General features: G+C 32.4%; 1 protein-coding gene across 1 annotated transcript; it reads right to left on the bottom strand.

The window, feature by feature from the left end:
* Positions 1-8,723: 8,723 nt before the first annotated feature.
* LOC109158184 (fimbrin-2-like) lies at positions 8,724-14,949 on the bottom strand. The gene is made up of 14 exons (XM_019306054.1): positions 14,674-14,949; positions 14,418-14,588; positions 13,529-13,770; positions 13,266-13,437; positions 12,865-12,903; positions 12,451-12,519; positions 12,245-12,361; positions 11,655-11,866; positions 11,172-11,324; positions 10,786-10,985; positions 10,513-10,670; positions 10,164-10,260; positions 9,484-9,575; positions 8,724-9,130 (listed from the first exon to the last, which is right to left on the bottom strand). Exons 1-14 carry the CDS (start codon positions 14,758-14,760, stop codon positions 8,942-8,944), a joined length of 1,998 nt encoding a protein of 665 aa, XP_019161599.1. The 5' UTR covers positions 14,761-14,949; the 3' UTR covers positions 8,724-8,941.
* Between the last annotated feature and the right edge of the window lie 2,193 nt (positions 14,950-17,142).

Genomic DNA, 17,142 nt, shown 5'->3' with positions numbered 1-17,142 from the left:
TATATATATATATATATATATATGATAGAAATAGGATAATGGATATATACTAACCCGCGGCCTAAACTAATTACTGCGACCAAGTTACGTTCAAACGCTTTAATATGATCCAAATTAAAGGCATTATAACCTAATCCGAAGTCCTGAACACACTACTTTGGGTCAGTTCTTAGGTAAGACTCAATTAACTTGAGATCAGAGACGACGACGACACCGACCTAGCTAGTGACTTGAATACTAGAAAATACCACATTGATGACCATGCATATATGTTACATATATATATAATAGGTTGGGGTTGTGAACCTTAATTAACTACAAATCAGACCAATCACCTGTTGAGGGTTACCTTGTCAAACCGTCAATAACATATATATTATAAGTAGATCGTTAGCATTAAAAGAATCGATCAATTCTTCTTGAGTTAATATAAGATTTAATTCTACCTGAGTTCCCTTGTCTTTAATAGCAAGGTTATTGTTTTTGCCATTTAACATCTTAGACTATTATCTCATCATGACTTTTTTTATTATTAGCAAGGACATTTTTTTATCTTTTTATATTTTCTTTTGTTATTTTTACGGTTTCAAGCGGTTTAATTGGTTAGGACTTTACTAAAAATCGGTTGAAAAATATGATTACTAAAAAAATACCTAAATTTTTAAACCAATTAAACCGGAAAAATAACAAAAGAAAAATATGAAAAGACAAAAATACCCTTACTAAAAATAAGGAAAGTCATGAGAATGACTAAAAGTGTCTAAAAATAATAGTCTGGGATGTTAAATGACAAAAAAAAATCTGAAACTAAATTTGGAATTGCTCTAAAGACAAGGGACCTCTGATGGAATTAACTCTTAATATAATTACAAATCATATAGTTTAATTAGTTTCCAAATTACACTTAGAAACATGAGATATATATAATAATGAATAGAGGGTGAGGATTTGATAACAAAGGTAGACATATAGCTAACCATCTTGGTTGGCGTGAATGGCCGTACACTCTCGTCCCTTAAAAGAGGTCGGAAGTTTGAACCCCTTCTTGTATAGAAAAATCAATATTATATGGTCAATACTTTGCCCCTTAATTAGACTAGCTCGGTGTAACCGAGGATTAGGCTGAATTAAAAGTACCTTATACAGTTAGAGTCTGCTCAGGATAAATATATAGGTTATAGCCTTATAGATATTAGATGCGGGCATGCATGAAATGATTATCAGGGTTTGGAGTCGGAAATGGCTTATTATGATCAAGTTTTTGTGTTGTGGACCTGCAAATGCCCAACCACCATATGATCGCACATGCTAGCTTCCACTTTCTGGTTACCCCACTTGCCTGCTGGACCTCCTTTTTTCTTTAATTTTATTCTCTTTTTTTTTTTATCCTTCATTTTTCCACTTATTACCTTATTTTTGGTTTGTGTTCATTATATTATTAAGCTTATACTCCAAACTACTTAATTAAATGTATGTCATTGCTCACGTCTTAGAAATTAGTGGATCGGATGAGATAAATTGTGAGAGTACTTCAACTAATTAATCTACAAGTCATACCTAAATACATGTACATTGGCCTAGTGTCCAACCATGCACCCTACGATTGTTAACAAAGTAAAACTTATGAAAGTATTTTGAGTTTGTTGACTAATTGACGAGTTATATTCCGAGAACTTGTGTTGCATTATTATTGTTATATGTACGTGTATGTACTCGTCATAACTCATGTATATACTAATATATATATGTATAATCCATGTACGATACCTTCGTATGTCATTGTTGGGTAGTTAAATAGGTGGAACCTAAAACCCTCATGAAGAAAATAAAATAATAAAAATGTGATCACCATTCAAAGAGTAAGTAGACGTGGTGAAGACCTTTTTTTTTTTTTTTTTTTTTTTTTTTTTTAAAATGCTATTGACTCTATTTGATCATATATATACTTTGATTATATATATAGGGTTGATTTAATTTGGTTCTTTAGTTATTATTAAAGTGGTAAATTTAATTTTTTTTGACTTGTTATTTGGTTCACGCTAGTCCGAAACCTCACCGAGCAAATCGTAGATTAGTAGTGAGGGAACATGCATGCATATATGTGCGCACTTATAACTAGATTGTTGACTAACACATCACCGCTGATTGAACCTGTTTACTACCGGAAATCTCACTATTTTCGTTCAATTTAACCATTGGACGAAAATGGGTACGGTGTTATTGGTCGGAAAATGAGTTTTCTATCAACATTTCGATCAAAGTGAAAATTCAGAATTTTCAGCAATAGGTTGGGGTGATATATAGTAAGATTTCACAAAACGCAAACAGAAAAAAGTGTGAAACCAGTATATATAAATACATTGTTCCCAAAAGATTGAATCCTCAATCCCAAAGACTATTGACATTTCGACCTGACAGTACATATAAATACATAAACGTGATATTGATGACATGGGCACTTAAAACACCACAATGACCAATTAAAAGTTACTTTTGACAAAATCTAACATAAAGATATGCTAATAATCAAACATATCATTCTAATAATAATAATTTAAAGATTGAATTGATATCGAAAATAACTAATGAATTGAATTGTCACTACACTCACAAGTGTCACCTCTCTAGAATAAAGCTAGTGTCATTGGAGTTGAATAAAGTCGGTTGTGAAGTAGCATTGATGATCAATAATATTGACTTTATTGGTTTATGGCAGTTGAAATTCTAAATATGTATATCACCCTTTTATCTTTGTTTATCCAAACATATGAAATATCATTTCTATTGTGGGGGATGCATAATGCACCTTTATCCTATACGGAAATACCCAGCTGACTCAGGAATAGTGATCCGATAAGTAATAAGAATAATTTTGATTTTTTTTTTTAATGTGGTTGAGTGAGTGGAATATGATTCTCGTATTTAAAAATTATTATTTTAATTTTTGCTAACATATTCTCGATCGAATTTGTCACATAAAGTTGTTCTAAGATGTTTTATTACCTGTTGTGTGTGAGATTTGCTCAGTGCATACCTTCATGTAGTGAATGTGGATTTTACTTAGCTTGTCACCCAATAAAAAATAATTTTTAATAAATTGTGCTTTGTTTGGATAAAATCATAAAATTAATTACTATTAATCATATCGGGTTTGGTTATTGTCAAGTGTGAATTTAAGTATAAAAATGAGGGCAAATATCTCTTCTTCTTTTTTTTTTTCTATACAAATATGAAATATGTATGAAAGTGGAAAATTTTTCACTTTTGTTACATGCATAGTAGTTAAGGGACCAAAAGTGATTTCACTTTCATACATATTTGAATTGAAAAAAAAAAAAAAAGATATTTGCCCTCATTTTTATACTTAAACTCACACCTGACAATAACCAAATCAGATATAATTAATACTCCGGAGTAATTAATTTTATCCACATGTATGGATATTTGGATACAATTTAACCCCATATTTTCTCCCTAAAATATTGAACTACGATGAACTTGATAAATGACTAGGATCAATCATCACTTTTTACAAAAAAGATTTATACTCATTTGAACCAACCTTATATGTGTGGAAAATGTTTCTTATACCTTATTCCTTGCTAATTTCTCCCCTCCTAAATTTTGTCCATGATATATCTTATAATCATTGAGTGTTGTAAATTGATTGATCCTACCAACTTTTAATATAAAAAATAACAAATTAAATAATACCAAATTATAGGGAAAATTATGATAAAAAATAAAAATAAAATTAAGGATGAATAGCATTGCTCTATATATTGCAAGTTTAAATGTAATGTAATCTCCGTCGTGACTCTCTTTCTTGTCCGCCTCTCCCATTCGTAGCTACCTAATTAATGTTATCCACCCTTCACCGTGCAGCTGTAAAGAGAATATTGCCACCACTTCAACAGTTAACTCCATCGTTTATATATATATATATATATATATATATATATATATATATATATATATATATATAGGGAAGGGATCAGGTACATTTGTTGCTTCCCGTGCGGTTGTGCGGTGGATTAATGTGCGTGAGTGTTATGCTCAATATGCTTCAGATTTGTACTTAATGTGCGTCATGTTAATATGCGTGAGTTTTGTACTTAATGTGCCAAAGTATTGTGCTTAATATGCGTGAGATTTGTGCTTAATGTGCGTGAGTAATAAGAGAATTTTCAACAATCTGGAAACATTAATCCGAGGAACCTCTTGCAGACCAATCACCAGTAGATCAAAATTCTCTGTTTCTTTCCCCTAGTTTTTCTATGTCCTCCCTACTCACCTTCACCATAGCAGAATAAATCAATAAATAAATAAATAAACAAATCTGACATGATGGAATTGAAGCAAACAACAGAAGTTCCAGATTTTCGCACCAAGATCAGTCTGCATAGACCATTGATAAGGATAGAATTTGTGCATGTATTCACTTTGGGAAGCTTTTATTTCATTGTAAACATCAGTAAAGCAGAGCAACACACTATTCACTTTGGGAAGTAGTGCTGGGGATGGGGAAGAAGCTGATAACCATATTTTCTGCTGCATTTTACACATTCACGCACATTAAGTACAAATCTCAGGCACATTAGACACAATACTCACGCACATTAATAACTGCACAACCGCACGGGAACCTTTCACTATATATATATATATATATATATATATATATATATATATATATATATATATAATGAGATTTTTTCAACTATGATATTAACAAATGGGAGGATAATCAGTCCATATATATAGATTATGTGATGGAAAATGTTGGCATGATAATTAGGGCTTGTTGAGATTTCATTTCAATTAATTATACCCCATCATATATTAATAACATATTTCAAGTATTATAAGTTTTAAGTCCAAATTTAAAGGTTACAAACTCCTAAATGTTTGTACACCAATACTCACAAGTCACAAGAAGGTTAAATTCATATTCGACCTGTAACTCGTGCAATGGTTGCTAATAAAGCAAATTTACGATCTTATTTATTTTAGATTGATTAATCAGTTAAACTATGTCCTGAGAACAAATAAAAAACAGAAGATATTATTTGTGACTTTGCTTTCTCGTCGAAAGCTTTAGTTTACCTAATTTCTCAACCTTCAATTTTTCTCAATCTATTTATCACTTAATCTAATCATGCTAGCAAGCTCATGACCTTGTTATAATCTACCAAAACTACAAAATAGATTACTGTTGTTTCATTATAATGAGGGAGGACCACCGGTCTTGTCGCCGGACGGCGATATATAGTTGTCACTTCTTTAGCAATTAGCATAGTGCCATACTGTATAACTTCACCTAAATGTCAACAAAATTCACTCTCAATCATTAGACCAAGAACATTAATTATGATTTGTGTGTGTGTGTGTATATATATATAATCATATTTTTCATGTATAAAGGAATAGAGGATGTAATTATATATTGTAGTAATAAAAATGTTAAATATTTGCTTAATGTAGTGTTGCGAGGTCAGACTATTGTCAAGTCATAATGTAATTTGAATGATTTTTTTTATTTTTTTTTGGAAACAATTTTCATGTGTTATTTTAAAAATGATATATAGACATTTGGTTAATCTTGGTGTCACAAGGTCTAAGTTTTGTTGGGGTAATTTCCACCTTTGATTTTTGAATTCTTCTTGTTTGTTTGTTTTGTTTTGTTATTTTATTTTATTTTAATCTTGACCCTTTAAATTTTCTTCTAATAATAATGTTAGACATCAACTTAATCTAGACGTTGCAGGTATAAATATCAAATTTGGTCGAAATTGTAATTTTTCTTGTTGGTTTTTCTTTACCTTTTCTAGTCTTGTCGGTTATGTCTGATTTTTTTTTTTTTCATTTTGCCTCCTTAATTATTTGGTGTACCAAGAAAATAAAATTCATATATCAAATAAGCAACTATATATCATATATATATATAGAGAGAGAACATTCCTTAATTTAGAAATAGAGAAATTATTTAAAACAACTAATTTACTAATGAATATATATAATAATTCTCAAAAATCCCAAAATAATTAATAATAATATCTATACAAATAATTAAAGATTAACATATTCTCTATAAAAAAATCATGCAAATAAATAAAAAATAGATACACGCTTGAGTGGAATTGTTCTTTTGAGAGGGTGGGGGTGGGTGGGGACAGGGTTTTTCAAATTCGTAAAGATAGGCAAATAGCGGGAGAGGAACATGGCGGTGGGGCCGGGTGTAGGTTTAGGAATGGCGTTTTAGGATGACACGAATCCTTAAAATTAAGACTACTTAACTAATCCTCATAATTAGTATGTAGTATTAGACCTCTAATAATTTAGTTTGAACATCATCAAGTTCCACATGCATGCAGCATGCTTTTGCTTTCTTCCCTTCCTTCCTCCTTCCTTCTTTGCTCCTTAATCCTTCAAGGTTCAATGCTTTTGCTCCCCCCCAACCCCTCCAAAATCCTTTAATTTGGTCCATCATCCTTCAATTTTTTATGATATATTTTGATACTGATACGTCTTATATAAATGTATAATATTTGGTGATGTAATAGATCAAAACAGGATATGATCTGTATTAATAAAATTTAAATAAAGAACAAGAGCAAGATAATGTAAAGAGAAGATCATACAACAACGTCCATAATTGCTTCCTATGTCGTAAGTGATCCCAATTCAATAATACGAGAATCAATGCAACCTCCACTTCCTAGCTTGGGCATCCTTTGATTGACCTTGAGCCTCTCGGGTACATCCTCTGAGATCATGCCTAACCGACCTCACCTCTCAATGTGATCAACTAGCCTAGGCCGACCCCAAGGTCAAGCCCCCAATCTGCATGTTTAGTTGTGAGTTCGTGACACACCTCTTAGCTTGGACTTAAAAATTTGGATCGTATCTAATATATCTATCACTTAGTTTTATAAGTATTATAAGTACGGTTGCGAATAATATCTTATGCAATTAGCTATACTCGATAGTGTACTATTAGCATCGATAAACACTATTTTTTTTTTTTTAAAAAAACATCATTTTATACTTTGGTTAATGCAAATTGAATTGATGTTAGCTTTTATTTGAAAATCTCTTTCAATGATAAATACTTCATTAATGTTTGGGTTTTAAATCTTACATAAAAGAAATTAAACTTATTTTTTCTTTCATTTAGACCGCATGTCATTTGTCTTCCTTCTTTCCTTTGCTTCTATGTGCTGTATTATATTTCTTTTGACTAACAATATAATGTCTTCGGGGTGGTTTAATGGAACTAGGTCCTTTTGGTTTAACAACACATTAAGAATTAACTCAAAATATAAGGATGAAATTGCAAAGAAAGCAATATGAAACTAAACAATGGTGTAAATGAGGGTCTATTCATAGAACAATGAAAATGATGTGTATTGTGTGGAGACAAGGTCTATATATATTTATATGTGTAGGTGTTACCTATCTTCCTTACCAATTCTACTATGACTAAATTATAATTCTATGTAAATTTCTCATGGTAAACTCTAATCTAGATGGATTTCTGCATTCACGATCCAAAACCCGTCTTCTCAACCTGTTAGGCCTCTATGCCTTAGTCTATCCTCCACGAAGCTCACTCATTTCAATTCCCTAAACTTGTCTCAACTTGTTATCCTCGAACATATCAAAACACTCTAAGCCAAATCCATAATGTATTTAATCTAATATCTCAAAATATTCGAACCAATTGTATATATCATACTTGCTAAATAAATACATTGTGTTGAAATAGAAGAAATACATAATAAAATACTATTACATATAAAATATTTGATAGAATGAATGCATTATTTTCTTTCTATTTCCTATCTCATCCTTCCATTTTCCATCGATTCCAAACAATGTATGTAACATAAAATACTCTTTCTAACTTCGAGACTCAATACTAAATTGTATACTTCTGCGCACAAAAATGTCAATCTAACTCCCATCCTATCATTAGAAGTAAGTTTTAAGTAAAAAAAAAATAAAATTATCCAATAGACTAATGCCTTAGGGACATAATTTCAATTTTTTGAAAATAAAAATTAGATATGGAGTGTGAGAAAAATAGAAGTAAAACAAATTCTTATGTACCATGGAACCTCCCTCCATAACTTAATGACAAATCGCCAGAATGACCAGGGATCGAGTCTCACCAGCGACAGTGTGGGAGCAACCTCTCAAAGTGAGGGTGGCTCCTTGTGCACAGTGAGCACCGGTCTAGCCTCTATGGTTCATGTTCAGTTGAATCACCATGATTTACATCCTCCCAAATGCTCTGTCGGGCCGGGATGTGGGGGGCCCTTAGGGTTGAGGTTCAGCCTTTTAGAATAATGACAAATCGCCAGAATATACAAGTAAAACAAATTTTTAAGAGCTAAGTATGAGAGAATGAAGAAGTCAAAAAATAGTAATAATAAATAATGCTAGTTAACGTGTCCGGCTGAGCGCTTCTGATGCCTCACGCGAACTAATAACTGTTTTTTTTTTTTAAATCTTTTGATGGGTTCATTGTGAAGATAAAAAATGGACACCTTCTACAAGCATCTAAAATCTTCTCTCCTCTTTTTTTCTCTTTCACCTCTAATTAGACCCACAAAAAAAATCAATAAAAAACCATCTAATGGGATGCTGTTATGGAGCGAAACTAATTCGGTGATGTGCGCCTGGAAGCATGGCGCCGGATAATAGTTACTGACACGAGATTCGAAAATGCCTTCTTTACCAAACATATCCAAATTAATTTTGACTATTCACAACAGTGTACGTACTTGTTCCTTCAAAAAAATTGCAACAGTACTACATAGGCCGCCCAGCCAAATTCATTTCACAATACCCCAATGAATCGGCGGAACATGAATTTGATTGTTTCACAAGTTGAATGCATAATATAATATACCCGACCCACAGAGCGAGCTAGCAGTTATCTACTGCTGTTCTCGTCTGACGAAGTCTCGGAAGCGGTATCGTCCGTTGTGGAGGTGGAGGTTGTGTCCAGGAGGCTGCCGGTCTCGCTATCTGATGAAGACACGCTCATTCTATCTTCCGCAGGTTGTTTCAAGTACCAGTACATTATACTCGCCGTCAGTGTCAGTATCATCTTCTGGTTTACCTGGTGATGCACAAATGGTTGTGGATGGATTAAATAGCGTTCAGTTGATTGGGTTAACAGATTTGACTAGTTGATAGCATTAACTTATTATAGTAAAATATTTGGTAAATTAACTGTTTCTGATTATATGCAAAATGATTTTTTTCAAAAAGTTGGTCGAAAAAAAATATTTTCAACAACTTTTTGAGTCTTAACATTTTGGAACAATAAGTTATTAAAAAAAAAAATTAATTATTCAAACACTCATATTGATTGTGGTCAAATACGTCAAAAATTTATGATAAACTAGTTACCAAACAAGGCCTAAGTATTCAATGACTATGAGAGTGGGGTTGAGGATGAAGAATTTTTACCTCGATTATATCTTCAGGGAGCAAGAAGATTGAACAGCCCAGCTTCCTTGCAATACTGATTATGTAGGTTGCGTTCATCTTTTTCTCCTCCTCTACAGAAATCCAGGTTTTGGACAGTTAAAATGAGTCATCGCCAACATATTTGGTGGCAATAATTCACACTCAAGCAAAAATGTAGAACACAACCAAATTAATTATACAGTTGGTTTGGTAATCACAATGATCCAAATTTGACTCTATTTGGGAGCTGTTTATAGAGCTGGTTAGCTATTATGAGCAACCGAAGTTAGTTTTCCTTTTTAAAATTCTTTACCAATTAAAGTCACTAGGTAGGTTTCATCCCCTTCAGATAATGAAGGTTGGCTTTCCCGAGATGGTTATTAAGTTTATATACCACAATGGAAGTTATTCATCTTCATAGAAGATCATAATTGAGGATCTCACTTTCCATTATGTTATACTTTTTCAAGTAATAGTTACATATAGTGAAGAACCTTGGGAAATTTCAAGGACAAATATTACTTATACATGAATACACAATTGCTGCAATTTCAAATAATTAAAGCATGGTAGACCATTCAATGAAATTCACTCAATAAGAAAAAGGGGCATTGCCAATAATAAGAAAATATAATTCAAATCAAAGAATAACCTGGTAGTCTAACTCAAAAGAGATATACCTGTATCTCCTTTCGTGACCAGACTCCAGTTGACAGCTCGAGGGTATACAGCACTGAGCAGCTCAAGGAAGAAGATACCGTCTGACAAACTTTTATCCTGAAAAAAAAAGCCTCATTTACTCTGTTGTGTGAAACAGGTTATGATAACAATAATGATAAGCTGTGTGGCTGTTCAACAGAAGGCAGTAAATGTCATTTGGGTACAGTGAACTTTATTCTACTTGTGTTTTCAGACCAAGGGAAGTGACGAAGTCCATGATTTCTGAAAACAGTTGATCAAATCCTTGCAGCAATTAACAGATTGAACTTTGGATTTGCAAAGAGAAAGTAATCTTTTGGACATAGTTACCTTAAAGCTAGCCATACAACTCTGGCTCCCGGAATTTCTAACTTTGCTGTTAGCCCACTCTAAAATATCGGCATCAGTGATTTCCTTTCCATGGGAGTGAAATCTCAAGTTCTTTAGAAGTTGAAGCATATTGAATCGCATTAATTGCCACAAGTAAGCTGAAGACAGAAAATAGGAGATCCAGGACCAAATTGAATCAGTTAAAATCATCTGATCAGGAAAATAATAACAAAGATTTTATACTATATTGTCTATTATGAATGACAGCCATACCTAATATTAGCTTCTTATTCCCCTGTACAATGTCATTTCCAGCTATATTAACTAGGGAAAACTTCAGTTGTTTCCCAATCTTGACAACTTGGTTACAATTTTCTACTTTTCTGAAAGGCATCTTAATTGGAGGCCTAGATGCAATTTTCCAATTAACAATTCCTGGGGACACCTTGTCAAGTGTCTCTAAAAGCAACCATCTGCAGCAAAGTAGAAGTTTATTTACAACAGAACAACATAGAAGAGAACTTGATGAAAATTAGGTCCAATAGTACATAGTACATATGCACAATAATTATAGAAAATTCAAATTCCTATTTTTCAATCTTTTGGGAGAACTGTATCAAATGTTTAAAAGAACAATTCAGTGGCAGGATTAAACTTACCCGTTTCTAAGATCTTCAAAGACATTATCTATGTAAGAAGAGTTTCCAAGACTATTAATCCAGAAGCGAAATGCTCTCTCTTCTCTGGACATTTGGGCATCATCTGTAGTTTCAAGAAAAGAAATCTGCTTTGTTTGTGTTGAAAGCCCATTCCTACAGATGAAATCTCTATCATCAGTTTAAAATACTGGACAGAAATTTAAGACAAGAAGAAGAACAAATAATTGAATGTTATTCCATTGACTGTGCCGCCCAAAACCTGGTATTTTAATTAGACAACATGGGAACTTAAATTGAAAGTTCATTATCAAGTCAACTCAACACACACACTGGGAAATTAGTTTTTCAACATTCACAGTAAACAATACAGAGCAACTTAATTTCGCACCATTGCATGCTAGATTGTCCAATTTCTTGAAGAGTAGAAAATATAAAAGGCTGGCTTCAAACCTTTAATCTATTTGAAAGGAACTATTATCTCACCTATGCTGGAATATATGCGCCACAAATGCAAGGTTAAGATTAGGAGAACCTTCCACAATATCTTTTGCTGTTAAGTATCTTTTGCAACCCATCCTATCAGCATGTTCAAGAACCAACTTAGCTCTTTCCAGATAATCTTTCACGGTCAGTGTAGCTGGATCACTGTGCTCCGGGGCTAGAACATTTAGGAGATGAGCATAAGCCTCTGCATCCTACAGAAAGGTAAATTGGCTCAATAATTTGTGTCTTGACTTCACTAGAAACTGTGATCCAAAAGATTGATATACAGGTGTAAAACAAAGAAAATCTGTAGCACAAACCAATTAAATGAAGCTTCTGTTCTAAATCATTAATGTTGCAATTGAAAACCATAACTCAGGACTAAATGTTTATAGGAAAGAAAAACAGGTGAATACAACTTAGGCAACACCAATGTTATTTTTTTCTCTTCTTTACATTGTTTGCAATTTCCAGAATTGGGAAAAATAATAGCTTGTGGAATTATAGAATGGAGGATGGGATGAGTGAAAATAGAACAAAAGTGCTTCCAGAGTTCATTGAAATTTTAAATTTCAGCTTATTCCATGTACCTTTATGTCAGTAGAGAAGTTTGTGACTGTTTTATTGTATTTTGCCTTTTTCAATTGAAAGTTCATCCATCTGAGCAAGATCTTTTCAGGAGGCAGGCTCATCAGCTCCTCTACATCCTAATATTGCAACCAAAACATAATAACAAAATCTGAATTAGTATTGATGCATCAAGTCTTACAAAAATTAAACCAGTCAACTTCTTCACCTTACTATCATCAACTAGCTCCACCAACTGAGGTGTTTTCTTCAAGTTGAGGTCTGCCAATAGTTGAATCTACAATTTCATAATAAGAAAATTCTTCTTAGATGCTAAAAACCAAAATGCACATTTTATATCATTAATGTAACATTTGAATGTTATAACTTTGGACTTCATGTTTATAGGGAAAGGGAAGCAGGTGAGTACCACATTCTAAATCATTAATCTCAGATCCAAGAACCATATTGATGCACTTCAATGTACTTCAATGTTTGTTGAGGAAAGGGAAGCAGGTGAATGCAACTTTAGCAACATTATATCAATTATATGGTTAATAATGCCTACTAATGATTCCTATCTCATTGTAGTTAAAAATTCAACCAGTTAGACTATTACGGAGTAAATAAAAAGCAGCCTTACCTTAATAATTTGAGATATTACTCCTAGAACAAGATGCCTCTGAAAATGAGCCAAAGTAAACAGTATTAGTTAGGAGATCCTATCACCACAAAAAAGCAAATGTAATCAAAATAAACCAGAAAAAAAAAAAAAAAAAAAAATCCTTCATAAAATTATGAAATAGGTTAAATAGATTTGGATTGGTAGAATGATACAGGAGAACCATTTTGATCATGATGATCATTTTAATTAGTCAAGGGACAACAAATGCATCATAGTAAGTGACCTGTGAGATTACCAAGATATAATGAGTCATGTGATAAGCATGCAGGTTTGCATGTTAAAAACAAGGATAAAATTGCGACAAACATGCTGGATGGCTTAATGGCTAAAAAATTAGAGTTGAGAAAGGGTCTACATACCCTTCCTTCAATGAAGTCTTGAGTTCCAATATTGACCACAGTACATCCAATTGCCTTAGCAGAGTTGAGGCCTAAGGTATGATTCTCATTTCTTTCCCAGGGATTGAGTATTCTCTTCATATTTATAGCCCGTTCGTCAATGGTTCCAGATACAGCCACATTGATAAGTTTGCTGCATTAAAAGAATGAAAGGAAAACTAATTATATTGGACAATGTAATTCCAGTATCGTTGAATATCACACAAAGTGTTAGAATTAATCACCAGATAAGCACTCCATCCTTTGCAATCTCAAAGAGATCATTTGTTGAAGGATCTATGGGAAGGTATTTCTTTAAGAATTTATCTTCAGCAAGATAATTGTTGATATGTGCTACATATGATGCCTTCTCAGATTCACTTATTGTGTGAAGCAGAGTAGAAGTGGGAGACTTTAGAAATGCTGATGAGTTCTTTGCATTACTTCCCATTCGAGCTGTAGCATGTGCTTGGAGTTTCAAATATATCTATCACAAATATAGCACACTTCTCACTGTCTATCAAAAATAATAATGAAGACTGAAGAAAAATCACCAAAACCATATGATAACATTAATGGAAGAGAAATTAAGAAGCAAACAAAAGAACAAAGTCAGGAACGGAGGATGTTACGCTCTGTGTTCAGAAAAAACAAGGGACCTCAAAATAGTAACTATGATGTTCATATTTTCTCCGCTCTTTCTAATTGATTTGCTAAGGAGGAATATACATTAAATTTGTTTAAGAATAGGAAATTTTTTTCCCGCATACTTTATGTCATTATTCATGAAATAAATTCTAAAAAAAATAAAATAAATCACTTAACTAGCTAATAAAGTTTCACTTCTTTAACCTTTGTTTGGTTTTCAATATTCCAGAAACTTTTCAAAAATATCAAAAAGGAAAATAACAGAGCACACTTCGTCCTATTTTTATGTTCTAAAAGCAGACGATGCAAGCAGTTCGATTTGAAATTCGCAAGTTCACCAGTCACTACCCATGGAAATATTTGAAATCCGATCGCTCAAAATTTCAGAACCAAGTACGAAATTTCTTTTATAAGGATTTTAAAGCTTGATCTCTAACATAAATCTATCTGTAGCGCATATAACGATGAAAACGCCTGTATATTTACCCGAAGAAAAAGTTCAAAATCAACATCGTCATCCATGTTCGGATACGAATCTCTGAGAAACGCATCTCTTTCTTTTTCCGTAAGGTTCTCTCCGACGTGCTTCAGCTTAGACATTTTCGCCGGCAAGTCAGCTATCGTCAAACGTCCGGACTCTCTCCTAAACGTAGCGAACTGCATGAACCGCACAGAATCCTCAAAGCCGCATACAAAACAAAAATCCAAAAAAAAAAAATCATTACCAGTGTAGTAGACTTACATTGGATTTTAAACTCCGAAGCTCCACTTGCGTGAACTGGTTCTGCAGCCATGGATCCGATACCAGCACTCCAACATACCCTGCCATTCTTTCGATCCAAATCTCGATTTCACTTCAGAGAACTTAGCTCTCCGAAGCTGTCGTTCGGTTGCGTTTTTGTGATCCTTCGTTTCTCTCACTAAGATCCGCGAGAGAAGTCTTATGAAGGCCAAACGGAACAGGAGAGCGACTAGTATACACACACTGGGGACGAAGCAGAGCTGGCGGCGTGAAAGGTGTCCTGTGGAATTCAAATTATGACCGTTTTGTCCCTGTTGATAACCGATATTATACGCTGCAACTACCGTTCTAATTAAACTCTTCTTCTCCCTTTTTTAATTAAACTAATCAAAGCAGTTAGTGGTAATTATTAAAAGTTAATCGAAAAAAGTTAAAAGGCTGCAAAACTAGTAAGTTCCTACTTTGGTAACGGTTACTTTAATCTCCTCATTGACTCATTCTTGAGTTTATTTTTAACTATAATTAATTACCGTCACATGGCTGGGGCTCTCTTAACACTGCACCACAATTATCAACTACAGTAATTACACTGTTTAACAGGAAAAAATTGATGATTAAGCATACCATATCATGTCATGTATCATCTATTTATAATTAACATTACATTTTTTGTTCACTTATTTCTTCATCCTTTTATACAAGTTGACATGATCTTTATGAATATCTTATAAGAATATCTTATATAGATTTGTTGAAACGGACTAAACCTATTAGGGTAGGTTGGCATGGTGACCGCCAAGTCCGCCTAATTTTGTTTTATATTATATTTATTTATTTAAAAATTATTAATAAATAGTAAATGTATTAATTCATAAGTCAATAATAAACCATTTATGTAATTATCTATTTGACTATTATTATGACTTATTACTTTATAGGTTATTATTATGTTTAACAAATGTCATGTAATGCTATTTATTCAAATTTTCTAAATTATTTTAGTATATGCTTATTAATTTTTAATCAATTTCAAAATTTTTAGAACTTGGTAGGCCCAAGAATAACCTACAAGCCTAAGGGGCAGGGCGGTCGGGGGCAAATTATGCTATGGAACCATTGGACACAGTTCTAAAATTGTTCATAATTATGAATATAACGTTTCAAAATTATGAACATAAAGTTCTATAATTGTGAACATAGAGTTCTGTAATTGTGAATATAGAGTTTAATAATTGTTAATATGAAGTTTAAAAATTATGAACATAGAGTTTTATAATTATGAACATAAAATTCAGTAATTATTAGAAATGGCAATAGGGCAGGGTGGGTGTGGGAGATATATCTCCTGCCCCGCACCCGCATTCCCAATCCACTCCTCGCACCCACGCGGGTAATGAAATTCCTACCTCATACCCGCCCCACGGAGATTTTGCGGGTGCGAGTAATATCCAACCTGCAACTCTAATTAGTAATATTACACTTAAATCTAATAAAAAATTTATACTACAATTCTAATTATCACATGGATTTTTTTTATAAGTTTGAACATAATTATAAAATCTACAAATTTAATAAGAGCGAATAATGTTAGGCCCTTAACTGGAACAAAAAAAAATGTCGGTACTAATTGTTTCTTAAAATGAATGGTTCATATTATTTTGATTTTAGTATCTTTTAATGATTTTCCTTATTTACCCTCTATTATATTATTTTCTTCCCTTAAATAACCCTAAATTCCGTTAGTTTAAACTTTAGTTAAGGAATATTCCGTTAACTATTTATTATTCTTAACATACTCTTAATTTATATAAGGTCTTAGGTTCGAACCCCATTCCAAGTATAGTTGGCATAATTGTTAAACATATATTATGAATTATGAATATTATATTTGTATAAAATACTTGATAAATAAATAAATAAATATGTTATTTATTTATTTATTTATTTATTTATTTATCAAGTATTTTATACAAATATAATAAATATTAATATTTTGTTCAATACTTTCACATGATTACCTACGACACACATCTCACAACACATGAAACATGTAGGGAAAAAACTATCACTACTAACTATCAATAGGTGTTTGTACGTTAAAGAGTTCATATTACAACTAAAATCTTAGTCATATACACAGCAAGACAAATCTAAAACTTCCTACACCCTAATCTCATTGCATGATGAATCACTCTATGCTTCTACCAGTAACCTAATTGCACATGACACAGTACCAATAAATAAAAAAAAAAAAAAAAAAAAAAAAGATGACATGTACTGACCTCTATGTTCATAATTACTGAACTTCATATTCATAATTATTGAACTCTATATTCACAATTACAGAACTATATATATGTTCATAATTACTGAACTATATGTTCATAATTATAAAGGTATATATTCATAATTTTTTAACTCCATATTCACAATTATTGAATCTCTATATTCATAATTACAGAACTATAT

The sequence above is a fragment of the Ipomoea nil genome, unplaced genomic scaffold, assembly GCF_001879475.1.
Source record: "Ipomoea nil cultivar Tokyo-kokei standard unplaced genomic scaffold, Asagao_1.1 scaffold0302, whole genome shotgun sequence".
Classification (NCBI taxonomy): Eukaryota; Viridiplantae; Streptophyta; class Magnoliopsida; order Solanales; family Convolvulaceae; genus Ipomoea; species Ipomoea nil.
The sequence above is the reverse complement of the archived record's forward strand: the minus strand, read 5'-3'. Positions and strand labels throughout refer to the sequence as shown.

Excerpts from the sequence above, each read along its gene's own strand:
- LOC109158184 (XM_019306054.1), bottom strand. The coding sequence starts at position 14,760 with ATGGCAGGGTATGTTGGAGTGCTGGTATCGGATCCATGGCTGCAGAAC. Across the intron at positions 13,438-13,528 it reads AAGGATGGAGTGCTTATCTG|CAAACTTATCAATGTGGCTG; the intron begins GTGATTAATTCT and ends CTTTTAATGCAG. Across the intron at positions 9,131-9,483 it reads TCCCTGAAGATATAATCGAG|GTAAACCAGAAGATGATACT; the intron begins GTAAAAATTCTT and ends GTGCATCACCAG.